General features: G+C 40.5%; 1 protein-coding gene across 1 annotated transcript in view; it reads left to right on the top strand.

Annotated features, from left to right (window-relative positions):
* Window positions 1–14,326, top strand: part of LOC121272655 (heterogeneous nuclear ribonucleoprotein L-like) — a 48,445-nt gene that overhangs the window by 20,471 nt on the left and 13,648 nt on the right. The window contains exons 7-10 of the mRNA XM_041179356.1: window positions 6,414–6,473; window positions 11,130–11,446; window positions 13,002–13,126; window positions 13,221–13,422. Of these exons, the coding sequence (XP_041035290.1) occupies window positions 6,414–6,473; window positions 11,130–11,446; window positions 13,002–13,126; window positions 13,221–13,422 (704 nt within the window). The remainder of the gene's footprint in view (window positions 1–6,413; window positions 6,474–11,129; window positions 11,447–13,001; window positions 13,127–13,220; window positions 13,423–14,326) is intronic.

Genomic DNA, 14,326 nt, shown 5'->3' with positions numbered 1-14,326 from the left:
AACAAGTCAAGACATGTGATGAAATTGTGAACTCATGAAAACGTAAAAATTTTCATGTGTGGGAATGCATAGCAAAATATCTCTGATATATTTGCCCTTTTGTTCCCAATAAATGATTGCTTTAACCTTTTGATTAACTGCAGTTACAAATTTAGACTTCAAGGCATTGCACTGGCTATTAACTTTGCCTTTAGTTTAAAAATATTCTGCCACTCAGTTTGACATAATACATTGATTTCAAGACGTGTACATTCAATGACCTGTTGGTTTGTTCTTGTTATGCGTCTTGCCAAATATCTGCCTGATAGTCACTCCCTACTTATCTCTGTTGAAAAGCTAATGGTTAGATAATTGCCTAAAATAATAGCCAGGAGCTCTGGTGTGACATTCCTTCTACATTGTGATTTCCACAGGACTGGTCAGACTTACTGCTATTAGGGATCACTGACAAATGTGCTGCTCTGAGACTAATTAGTAAACTTCTGAGTAATCTGCAATTGATTGTTACAACATAAAATAACCCTTCAATATCTAACTCCCCTCAGTGTGGTTATTGTATGTAGAGGTATTTAATGACTAGCAATCTGGCTAGCGCCTGTTCCTATCTTCCTATCCTTGTACTGTGAAGTGGGGGAGCTCATTTTGTGCGCCTGAGAGTGATATCACCTCAGCTTTTCCTCAGCTTCTTTTCACCAAATCTGGGCAGCAATTTCCTCATTGATTCCAGGTTCTTGTTCAAAATTTGTAAGCGCATTAACCTGTCACCTCATTGCTATTCAAAGTGTAAATACTCTGCACACTTAACCCATAGACAGTAATTTTCAAGAATCCTGAACTGAAAATATAACCTATCAATTAATGTATGTATGATGCTATTTTCATGTCTGTCCTTTACTATGTGCAAGCTGAAACATTACAGAAACATCTTTTAATTTTAGGTGATTTTTCTCAGGAATGAATAACGGGCTTCAGTTTCTCATTTTTCCCTCTCTTCTTGCTCTCCATGTTCCCACAATAGTACTGATTGTACAGTGGTGTTTGTTTAATTTTTAAAAAATCTCCTCTAGATTGATTCTTTCAACGAACAAAATCATCTCAATGCCACGTTGAACATTTCTCTGCATAGAGGAGTGTGCCACATACTCTAGGGTTGGATCACCTTGTTTACACTGCTCTTTAATTTCAATCAACTGGCAATTCTGTCAATATAGAGATTGGGAAGACTGATAAATGGGATTTAATCAGCTATTGTGTTCTGTTTGCTGTTATTAGCTTTATTTCATTGCTATAAGCTAAGGTGGTAGATGTTTGTGGCATAGCAGTAGTGTCCCTTTTAATATTGTAAATCCTATATTCCTTTACTGAAAACCTGGCAATTAGAAACAAGATCCTAGAATGGTTTCTGGTTTGTTTATGTTGATTGTTGTGCTCAACCTTGGATCTTTTTAAAAGAGCCAGCTATTCTTAGTGTGCTAACCAGAAATCGAAGGTTGCTGGAAGCTTAACCTTTGCGTACAGCGAGCCTTCAGCTTTTTCTGAACAGTCTCTTTTCACTGACTACAACACAAGATGTTCACTTCTATACACACTTACAATGATGATCGTTACCATCGCTGGACGTGGACTGCACGCACAAGTTGTCACGTAGCTAGTACTGTGCAAAAGGAGGGTGAGAGGGACAATCCATGTGATCACTGTACTCACAAGAAAACACAATGAATGAGGAAACTCGTCAAGTTGTCAACCATGAAATACTTGAATAATATCACCTCAAATATGCCCTGTTTTACATTATAATCTTGCTCACCAACCTCTAACAAGTGAAGACACTGAAATCATTCCTCTCCAAAGCCTTTTCTACCCATTAGCTTCAAAAAAACTTGACACTTTCTCGCTCAACCTGGTGTGCACTGAAAGTCTGCATTCTATCTTCCACTATGTACTTCAATCATACAGAATCTATGAAGGATACCAGTTCCTTCCACTGGGCAGAGCATTCTACAGCCACAACCAGTCGCCTCTGCAAGAGAAGTCATTCTGATATCATCTATGAGCCACAGTCAGTGCTAAAAGTACGTGAGGAGAGCTCAAGGGCAATTAAATATTAAAAAACTGAATAATCGGTACTATAATAAAACCCTGGCTGCTTTCTCACTGGATTTAATTATTTTTGTAAACTTTTTGTATGACACTTCGGGCAGCAAGTTGTTCTATACAATGTAGTTTGAGAATTATGGTTTGGAAGTCCTATTTGAATGTCCATGTGGAAGGAGGGTGCGCAAAACAATTCTTCCATTACTACAACAGCTGGCTACTATTTTGCTGGAAATAAGTTTTAAGCTGATGTTTGGGCATTTCCATGCTATCTGAAATGTGTGTAAGAATAGTGCTGCAACACTCATTTAATTAACACACAAAAAACTGTAGACAGGATGCATCTGTAAGAAACAAAACTTTCGTTTTTCAACCTTTCACTCTTTGTCAGAGGACTAGCATTTAAAAAGGAGAACACAGACACACACAGGAAAAATAGATTGATACGCAAAACGTTTGTATGGCAAATTGGTAACAGCTAGATGTGAGAAGTGGTATAAGCATGGGACAATGGGAGGCATAATGAAAGAAATCAAAAATGTGAGAGTGGGAATAGTTAAAAGGGACAGAGAGAGGGGCACGTGACAGAGTAGCATAAATTGTCAAAACAGAGGAGATTCTAGTCATCCAGGGGTGGGTCAGGCGGGAAAAACAGACTGACACCAAAGGTGCCAACCCTGCCAACACAGTATTTCAATAACAAGAACAGAAAATGCTGGAAAAACTCAGCAGGTCTAACAGCATCTGTGGAGAGAAAAAAAAGTTTACGTTTCAAGCCCTTATGACTCTTCAGTACTTCAATAATTCACAGCCCAGGCGTTGACCAGCTTGGCTGTCCTCCACACCCATATCAGTGCTGGTAACCATCCCACCCAAGGAAGGCAGCTATGTTTAAAGTCTGAAGTTGTGGGATGCTCCTATGTATAGATATAGTGATGGTTCTCGAACTTGTGTGACCTTCATTGGAAGCATGAGATCATGAGATGGTCATGGGTAAGAGTGGGATGGTAAGTTTAAATAGCAAAGGACAGAAAGTTTAGTTGTACCTGCAGACAGCAGGATTGTTCAAGTACTCATTTAACCTACACCCAGTTTCCCCAGTGTAGAGAAGCAAATGCAGTGTACTGACTTGGATGAAGTACGTGTAAATTGCTGTTTCACCAGAAGCAGTGTTAGGGGTTCTGATCAGTGGACAGGTGTTGCATCTCCTGTGCTTGTATGGTACAGGTGTCAGATGAAAAAGAATTTGTGCTGGGGATGACAGGGAAATAAATTTCCACTATAGTAATGTCTGTGTGATCCAGTTTATGCTACTGTCCCAGCAGCACACTATCTACTGACTGAGAAGATGAAGGGCATGATTCTTGCTCTTTGAGTTAAGTAGTGGGGTTTGCTACAGTTTAGTGTCCCCATACTGTGGAATAAGGAAAGCTGCTGTAAGCCCATTTAGATTTGTCAGAAATATGTGGTGAGGACTGGACTGGGATTTTTCTTCATCTTTTCTTCTGCACTGGCATTTTCTCAACTCTCACATAGTAAGATCTCAAGGGCAGGGCATTGGGAAGGTCATGGATGCCAGTGGAGCCAAGTTGTTGTGTGAGTCATACTTGGTGAGAAGCTTTATTTTGTTGGGAGGAATGGGAGAGAAGTGCATGACCTTGTAATGCTTTGAGGCCAGCAGTATTTTGTTGAGAAGCCTCAACCTTCTTTATAAAGAATAAGGGTGACATTTTGACATGACTGATGTAAAGGTGGCCTTAAAATTAACCTTTCCAAATCTATGCTCTTGAGAAATGTAGTACACTTATAAGGACTTTGATTTTCCTATTTAGACCTAATTTCAGCAATTTCGGGAGTGGCAGTTCTTCCATCTGCTTGTATATTGTGCATCTCAAGATAACATTGCATAAGCGAAACAAAGTGACATAGTCCCATAGAATTAGATGCACTTTTTCCTTTCACGGTGGCACTAGTGGGTTTTACATTGCATTTCTGTCTCTCTATACGTGCCTTGAATAGTGACTGTCACCTCAAGCCCCAAATAATTTGCCAGATTTTCACTAAGCTGTTCGTTTCCTTCAATATACTTGATTTATACAGATTAATTCACTGATTCATTTATACCATGGTCACGTATGTGCAGGGGTGATTTTTTTCTCAGTCCTGGATTTTTCTCTTGGCAATTGCATGTATTGAGCTGTTTTTTTTTTCTACATCAGCAACACCTTGATTGATCTCCAGGATCATTTTTCTCCATTTTTTTTAATGACAGATTTTGTTTATTGAGCATTAAGCTGCCCTTATTGTTTAAATGGGACCATATAGTTTAAGTGTTTTGCAAGGTCAAACAGAAGGGGAGAACCTCACATGAAATGGAACCTGGAATCTGTATATGTAATTTGTCAAATACTTTGGGTTCTATTTCTGAGAGAGCAGCCAGTTAGCGACTCTTAATTATGCATTTATAATGCCAAATTTGGCCCCGAATAATTTCTGTCTTGAGATGCTTTAAGAGATTATGTAGCTTCTTTTAAACTACACAGACAAGTGTGCATAGTGATCATGCAATGTCTGAGCTGAATTCTGTAGTTCAGCAAACATTCAGGGCATGTGAACCTCCAATATAGAACTTTTGACAGGTATGTGCTTCTTGAGCCCTGTAGTGGAGAACATAGGCTTAACTGGGCAAACTTGGTATACCCCTGTAAGTCATCTAAAGGGTATTGGGAGGCTGGGGAGCATTAGAGTGAAGACAGATGTGAAGAAATGCTAAGCCCATTTTTAATAACATGCCCTCATGGTACTGATTTATTGATGTAATGAGATTTTTTGCTTCAATATTTTGCTTCAATTATATAAATATACAAGATATTTGGATAGTTGGGGTAGTGGCTCATCTGTAATAACTTCAGAAAATTCTTTTAAGTATCCTCTCGTGGGCCAAATCCCTTTCTTGTTTGCAACATAAAACTTTTAAGCCTAGGAGGGAAGTACTTGAGGCATATGTTTCTCCTTCCACTTTTCTGCTTCCTACTTCTGTATTAGCCTCAGGTACACTCTGGAGTACACTTGTGTATCTTGCCCAAGTAGCTATTTGCCTTTGAGCCTTGAAGGCTACCATGAATGTCAGCAGGCTGCTCAACTGCATGGGCATTGCAGTCAAGCCTCATCTTGTCCTTGCCCCAACACCTATTCATTTCAAGCAGAGGTTGCAGAGGAACAAATGGTGAGTAAGACCCCTGATCAATATTCTTACTGCTCCCCAACAGATGCTGAAGTTTAAGTGTCAGACCATCTGGTGCTGTCCCAACTAAAATAAACTAATTACAGACAAGGCATTGACCCTGTTGAGTCAATTTGCCCATTTCACTTCTTCCCAAAGCACTGATCTTGCAGTTTTGGTTTGGCTGAACTTGAATTCAACAACTTATTTCAGATATGGTCACTGGCCAAGTTTAGTCATTGTTGGACCTGTTCATGATGTACTATCAGTCAACCAGCAACACAGATACATTATCAAGCTTCTAATTCTATTATACTTTCTGGAACCTGTTCTGAAACATGGCCCACAGTGTCTGCTGTCTATGGGAGTATTTGCATTTGCATAAGCTATCTTCACTAGTTAGTTTAAAAGGAAATATGTAGACACGGCTCACTTTGTATACAATGGACACCAATGCGGAAAATGTATACACAAACTTCCAAATGAACCAACAGCGTGTTGGGAATGCTGCTACTTGAGGGCTCAAACACAGAAGAACAGCTTTTCTTAAGTCACTTCTCACACACTCTGACCTGCAGTCTTTCAGTGTTAAAATGTGTTTCTTCTGTAATTTCATCTGTGTGCTGTAAGCTTTAAAGTGCAAATAAAGAACTATGATGTGTAGAGAATTCTTTCTAATTGTAATCTTTTGCTTCTATGGTGTTCATTTACTGTAAAATGTATGATGCAGGATTGAAGTTTCAAGCCTGTGTCGAATCTGCTTGCAACCGTATGTTTGATGGACAACCATCTTTCAAACTGCCATTTGTTGCTGTTGAGGCATAAAAGTGGTAAGATAATGTTCACTTGGACCTTGTGCCCTAGCACTGCTGTAAGTAGATTCATTTATGTATTAGTTCTGTCTTCCTTTGTGCAAACTATGGTTTTGTTGTATATACTTTTTAAATTGACTTCTAATAATTCTGTTTAGTATTACATGCTTGGGGAAAGCTACTTAATCTAGTTCTGAAAGTGGGACCTCGTGTAATAATTTTTTATATTTTATTCATGCCAAGTGAGATTTGTTCATTAAGATCTTTTTCTGCTTCTATTTCAGAGCCTTCAAATAAACGCACAAGATTGCCCGCCTTGCTTGGTGATGCTCCATCTAGCTTTGGTGAGTAATAGTGCATGAAAAAAATCCCTCTCTCCAATTTGAATTCAATTTGAATTTAAAATGTGTGCATACCCAGCACTCAGGATAGAGCTTTAGATTCAAGTCCAGAGACTTGAGTCCCAGGCCTGCATTTTAATTGTTCCTTTCCTCACTGGGAGAGGAATGAATCTGTTTGTACTGAATAAAGTCACAATCAATATTTCTTGCCTGTGTCTCATGTTGCAGCAAATGGGGGAGTGATTGATGAATAATGTGCTAGTTTGTATCATTGTCAACTGTGGGTGGACTTGCTAATCTCACTGGATGAAATCTTGCACACGGCCCTACCATGTGTTATACCAACAGCTTAGTTCCATATAAAATCTTTTAACCTTGTGCATTTTGAAACTCAAGCTCTCTTTTCAGGCTGAACCCCACAATGTTCTGAAATTGTTCTCCTTCCAAATGATTTGTATACTGTAATAGAATTAACAATTGGTTTGCATTCATCTCCATTTTTAGCTATGGGTGTTAGCTACTCTGAAGTCTTGGCAGAATATTTGTAGGGGAAGAAAAAACATTGTGTGGCACATTGCTTTGTTACACAAACTGCTGATGCTGTAATGTACAATATATGGAAGGCCACTTTTCATTATGTGGGGTGATTGTGGTTGGGAATTGAATATGCTATCTTGTGTTAAAGCAAGGATTGAACGTATGAGCGCTTGCAGCTTAATGGAGAAAATCGCCATGCCATTGTAGGAAGGAAGCCATTTTGAAAGGTGATCAAAAACTGATCCTGTTTTGCTTTAATGCTTCCCTTTAGCTATCCACCTGCAAAAGCAAAAAAAAAAATCAAGGTGACTTCACTGGCCTTATGAATGCATTGCTACACCACTGGTAATTGATGTGTCCTGTTTTGAGATTTGTTTTCGGCAGTACTGTCTTGTAGTCAGAGAGTGCTTTTCTTTAAAGAGGTTCATTCCCCAGGGCAATATCTCCAAGCTACCTGGTTTAAATTTCAAATGATGCTTGGCAGTTAACAGTCAGTCACCATCCACTGGTGCATTTCCCATGGCAACGCCTCAGCCAATCAGAGACCACTTGTCAGCCAATCAGAGACCACTTGTCAGCCAATCAGAGACCACTTGTCAGCCAATCAGAGACCACTTGTCAGCCAATCAGAGACCACTTGTCAGCCAATCAGAGACCACTTGTCAGCCAATCAGAGACCACTTGTCAGCCAATCAGAGACCACTTGTCAGCCAATCAGAGACCACTTGTCAGCCAATCAGAGACCACTTGTCAGCCAATCAGAGACCACTTGTCAGCCAATCAGCACACACTTCTCATCCAGACATTGATATTTTCTTGTGAATTGTCCTGATGAGTGCAAGACGAAAAGCTTTGACAAAAATGTATTTATTTTCAGGAATCTGTTTAATATTGAATAAATCTGAAAGAATGTGGTGTTTTTACTCCTCACACTGTTATGTGCCTAAGAGTCAGTGGCTGTCTAAACTGGCCCCACTGCAGGCTCCCCAGGCAAAGTGCTTATTTTGGTCTCTACCCGATGTCTCACAAAAATATTATGTTAAAAGGTTATCAGTACCCTTGTGTTAAACTTTCCTAATTTTCCATTACACCGAATAAAAGGGCCTTTTTTAAAAAAAAAAACAGTTGGATACTGGTGTTGATTTGTGGAAGATTGAGTCTGTATCTCAAATAACTTCTGGGGTCCTTCAAAATATTTTGCCGCAGAGTTGTGCAGAGCTTGGTGGGGAGGTTGGGCCTTCATCTTAGTTAAAACTTAGTTGGAATTCAAAATTTTAATTGTTTGAGGATGGTTCAGATTTTTACTTACAACTTTTAAATAGCTAGCTATTTTAATCTAAAGACTAGATTTTTGGTGTGGGATTTATGTTTGATGCTCTAACCAGATGGGTGTCGTATATACTTGGTGATCAGTTAGAAGAGGGTACAGATGATCAGTTAAGAGCTCTGATGTAAAAGAAAGGACGTGTTTTTATTGTGTCCTCCAGTCACCCCAAAACACTTTGCAGCAAATGAATTGTTCTTTAAAGTACAAACATTATTACGTAGACAAATGCCACAGAGAGATTTTACATATTTTGTACATGGGGTGTGTATTTTCTTGCCTTCAGCATCATTTATTCCAATTTAAATCACTTCAACAGCAAGCTTTTTTGTGGGTTTAAAAATAAAGGTTATTTATCATCCCACATTTGCCCCAGAGGTTTAAAAACACAACATCTCATAGGAACGAACAAAATACCTTCCTGTGCATTAAAGCACACTCCCACATTCATAGGAACTTAGAAGCAGGAGTAAGCCATGTGGCCCATCAAACCTGCTCTGTCATTGTTAAATCATGGCTGATGGCCTACCTCAATGTCACTTACCCGGGCTATCCCATATCTTTTGATGTCATTTGTATCTAAGAAATCCATCAAGTTCTGTCTTGAACATGCTCAACGACTCAGCTTCCAGAACCCTTCTCTTGTGCAATATGAATCTATGATTTAAGAGACAGATGCAGGCTCAGACTCGTGCTACACCCATTCTCCCTCACACATGTGCTTATTCAAACTCTTAAGAAATCTCTTAAACCCGAATAAATGATTCCTTGTGATTTCAGCTGTGTTGTCCAAATGTAAGTTTATCACTCACACCATTAGTTTGATAACTATTACAATAGACTCAAAACCTGGTTTCCTGCAGACCAAAGGTGATCAAACCTGGCCTCTGGAGATGTTGGACATCTGACTGTTCCATGGGCTCTCAGCCTAGAGAATCTGTTCCCTGAGACTCTTTACCCTTGTTTGTGAATCACGTCCTGATGTCAGAGTGGATATTGAAGCTAGGTATTCTTTAGACAGAATTCCAGACCTGAACATTACAGAAGACAATCCCAGATCCATTGTTCTGGCCAACAGTGATACTTGCACCTCATGTGGGATATAGCCAACATGTCTGCTATTGTTTCTATGTCCTGACTAATCTCTGATGTTAACGGCTGGATTAAAATCCTGGAATTCCCTTCCCAACAGCACTGTGGGTGTACCTACGCCACATGGACTGCAGTGGTTCAAGAAGGCAGCTCATCACCACCTTCTCAAGGGCAACTAGGGATGGGCAATAAATGCTGGCCCAGCCAACGAAGCCCACATTCCGTGAATGAATAACAAAGAACATAAATCCTCACATTGAAATGTGATTTACTTCAGAGTGGAAACAAGTTATGACAGATGCCAACTACCCCACCCCCCCCTCTGAGTACCACTGAGACACTGACCCGCACATTCCCCCTACACAAACTGCTCTGACACCCCACCAACCCCCCCCATCACACACACGCTGCCCCTCCACTCAGACACACCCACACACAACCCCACATTGCGAGGCCTGAATACTACATAGACAGTATTACCCATGCCAAGATTAGATACGGATGAAGAAAAAAACAATATAATTACAATTTGGGATTATTTCAGTCCCCTCTGTAGCAGGCCTGTAGTTTCTTAGATGAGTTGATGCTGTGTCAGGAGTGAATGCCCTGAAAAGCAGAGGATTCTCGGTAAGCTGCGAGGCTTTGTATTTGAATTGCCAAGAGGTTGGTTCTCAGGTGAACTTGAAGTTGGAACTGGTTGGAGAGTGTCCTCCCAGTTTTAAGATATGGCTGTTTATTACCTTGGCTGCTTAGTTGACTGCAGCTGGTTTGATAGCTTTCTGCTGCTGTCTCTGTCTCAGAACCGCTTCTGTTGCTTTAAAAGCAGGCTGCAAGCATAGCTGTCTTATCCATGTGGTCTGTTACAAATCCAAAGTCCTTTTTCAAATAAGGTGGTGTGTTAGGCTGATAACCACCCTGTGTTGTGGCTTTTCGCACCTTGAGAGTTGAGACAGCCAGGGTCTTTGTATGGAAGGTGAATGGGATCCATTTCACATTTGTCTAACACCCATGGAGCTTTGATATCTTCTGTGTTCCTGGTGAAACATGGAGACGAATTGTCTGCAAATCCCAATGTCAGTAGGTTTTGGTGCAAGTTAAAGCAATGAGATGTGCAAATTTCACAAATTGCTGAGGCCCCTTCACTTAGGTCCATATTTAATCCAGTATTGGCCGCAAGCTCTGCAGTCTGCAGTTCAAATGTCAGAAATCACATGGTATGCTGCAGCCACCTTAACAGCTTTTGTATTCACTTTTATAAAATATAGCTTTAAAGTTTGTAATATCTTCAAGCCTGTACTGGGTGTGGCACAAGGTAACCAATCTATGCTCCATTTCCTACAATAGCAAGATCAATAACCAGTTAATTGGGGTTGAGAAGTAGATGTTGCCTACAAGAGTTTCCTGCTTTTCTTTAAAATAAAAAAGCACCATGGGATCTTCTGCCTGCCCATGCTTATGCACCTCCTGACAATGTAGCACTTCCTCAGTACTTGGTATCAATATAATTATGTACCTGGGACCTGGAGTGGGGCTTGAATGCATGGCTATCTGATTTAGGTGCAGTTATTGACTGATGCAAGTGACCATGTTGTTTCAAAGAACCAGCCTAAAGGGACAAGACCAGCTGAGATTTTATCCTAAATTGGCACTTTCTTTTGTTTGCTTCAGTAGTGTTTGTGACCATGCTTTTGTTTTGCTTTGAACAGGTCATGGCTACACTCCTTCAGCATACCATGGCTTTTACGACGATGATGACTATGCTGCACCACATCATTATGAAGGCAGGGGAATGGGTGCTCCGCCGCCACCACCTCAAGTGGGAGGTCCTCGTAGGGGTCCACCTTCACGGCGCTACACACCTCAGTATGGTGCTCCAGTGCCGCCGCCGCCGCCACCTCTACCAAATGCTGATTATGGTCCTCTGGCTGATAGCCCAGTACTGATTGTTTATGGGCTAGATACTAAGAGGATGAACCCAGACAAGGTGTTCAATATCTTCTGTCTTTATGGCAATGTGCATAAGGTATGTTTGCACTGATCTTGATGTATGGCTCTTTTTTTAAAAAAAAGTCAAATTGTGATTTGCTCTTAAACTTTATAACCCTTTTTTTTGAGGCTTTAAGTTCTTAAAACTGTATTGCCATTTCTGATGGACTGCTGTGACATCTCAATTCATAATTACAGAAAGCTGCCATAAATTCTGCAAAATATATAAATGGTCTGATCAGTCAGGTGGGCAGAGCAGTGGCAAATGGAATTCAACTTGGAAAAGTGTGAGGTAATGCTCTTGGGGAGGGCTAACAAGCCAAGGGATTACACTATGAATGGTAGGACCCTGGAAAGTACTGAATGTCAGAGGGACCTTGGTGTGCATATCCACAGATTCCTGAAGGTAGCAGGATAAGGTGGTTAAGAAGGCATATGGGATATTTGCCTTTATTAGCCAAGGTGTAGAATACAAGAACAGGGAGGTTACGCTGGAACTGTATAAAGAGCTGGTTAGGCCAGAACTGGAGTGCTGCGTGCAGTTGTGGTCACCACATTATTGGAAGGGTATGATTGCAGTGGAGAGGTTGCAGAGGAGCTTTACCAGGATGTTGCATGTGTTGGAGAGTCTGAGCTATGAGGAAAGATTAGATAGGTTGGGGTTGTTTTCCTTGGAGCAGCATAGGTTGAGAGGGGACCTGATAGAGATGTATAAAGTTATGAGGGGCATAGATAGAGTGGGTAGGAAGGCACTTTTTCCATTAGTAGAGGTGTCAATAATCAGGAGGCATAGATTTAAGGTAAGAGGTAGAAGACTAAGAGGGGAGTTGAGGGGAAATTTTTTACCCAGATGGTGGTGGAAGTCTGGAACTCACTGCCTGAAAGAGTGGTTGAGTCAGAAACTCTCGTAACATTTAAGTATTTAGATATTTACTTGTGTTGCCATAGCCTCCAGGGCTATGGGCCAAGTGCTGGAAAATGGGATTAGTGTAGCCAGATCTTTGCTGACTGGTGTGGACATGATAGGCCGAATGGCCTCCTTCTATGCTGTAAATCTCAGAGTCTATATATTGATCCCATGTGTGAACTTGAGTAAATTTGTGACAGATGTACTTTTGAAGTGTAGTTATTGTTGAGTGTGGTTGGGAAAATGTGGCAGCCAATTTGCCCTCAGCAAGACCCTAAAAACAGATATGAGCTGCATAACCAGGTATTCTGTTTTGCTAATGTTAGTTGATAGGTAAATATTGACCAAACATTGAGAGAGCCCTGAAGTCATGCCCTCTCATTCCTGATCTTTTTCTCACCTCCCAAGGTGTGGTATAGCATGGCTGATAGCATCACTACCACCAGCAATGTTCACTCCAAGCTGTGTGGCTGTACAGCAAACTGGAAGTTACTGCACACAAGTGCTCCCCTTCTAAGGTACTGCGCATACACAGCCATGCAACAACGTTTAGAAGTACTATGCATTTACCAAGAATAGGCAGCACACAACAAAAAAAATAGTGGATTCTGACCAGCAGAGTTCCAGTTCTAGGCTTTTTAAAAAATATTCACCTGTGCATTAAAGACTACAAATCTTTCTGCAGGTTAAATTCTTAAAAAGCAAACCTGGAGCTGCTATGGTGGAGATGGGAGATGGATTTGCAGTAGACCGCGCCCTCACATGCCTAAACACCGAAAACTTTCTGTTTGACCAGCATATAAACGTGTGGTAAGAGAACTGTGCTGTCTGTGGTTCTTGGACTGAGTAATTTTGCCTGGTGTTTGAGTGTGTGTTGCTGAGGTTTGTTTTCCCCTTTCTGTAGTGTATCGAAACAGAAGGTTATAGTTCCTGGCCAATCATTTGAGTTAGAGGATGGCTCCTGTAGTTTCAAGGATTATTCAACTAACCGAAACAACCGGTTCACAAATATGAAACAAGCTGCCAAAAATCGAATCCAAAAGCCCAACAACATGCTACATTTCTTCAGTGCTCCTCCAGCCATTACAGAAGAGATATTCCATCAGGTTTGTATTTAATATATTTTTTCTGAGATATCTCTGTTCTTCTGTGGTGGCAGCGGGCATCTACTTAGTGATACCTTCTTCTCAAATCTGCTGATGTCATGTAGCACAGAATTGAAGTTCCCCAACCTCTGCTGTGGTGTAACAGTGCACAGCCCATTGTGCTATTTACTAAGGCTTAAGAACACACAAAATAGGAGCAGGTGTAGCCACACTGCTCCTCAAATATGTGCTGGCATCCAATAAGATGATGGCTGATCTTCTAAACCAACTCCACTTTTGAGTTCTATCTATATATCTCTTGCCTTAATTCCTAAAAATCTGTTGATCTCAGTCTTGAGCATATTTGACACTTTAGTATTCACAGCCCTCTGAAGAATTCTTAAAGATCCGCAACCCTAGTTTTCTCACTGGCGTATTTTAAGTATTGGTGTACTTATTGGCTGCTAGAACAGTTGTTATCGCAAAACTAATCTTGGAGAGTGATTTTTGTGTTTATCATGCTCTGCTTCAGTGTTTATAGATGGAGGGATGGATATTTTTACTTTATAATGAATAACAGATGTCTTTTAGATCCAAGATTTTATAGTTTATCCCCCTTAACGTGGGAAAATAAACCCCAAGTATATTTTATGCCTTTGCTTCTCTTGGAACTTTTAAGTGATGCTCAACAAGGAGACAAGCAGTAGTTATCAGGAAATTTTCTGACCTTGTTTGATCTGAAACAATGAGATTTCATGGACTCTGGAACGAGTCTATGTTGTAGGCCACATCCTTACAACTTTTGAGTCTTTATCTGCTTTTGATGCTCTGACTTTCCAATTTGGTGGAACTTGTGTTCACACTTCTGCAATCCATGAGCTGTTGGCAGGTAAATCTTTCTCTTCCTTGCCCACTTCCTAAAATG

The sequence above is a fragment of the Carcharodon carcharias genome, chromosome 34, assembly GCF_017639515.1.
Source record: "Carcharodon carcharias isolate sCarCar2 chromosome 34, sCarCar2.pri, whole genome shotgun sequence".
Taxonomy (NCBI): Eukaryota; Metazoa; Chordata; class Chondrichthyes; order Lamniformes; family Lamnidae; genus Carcharodon; species Carcharodon carcharias.
This window is presented reverse-complemented; position numbering and strand designations above follow the sequence as displayed.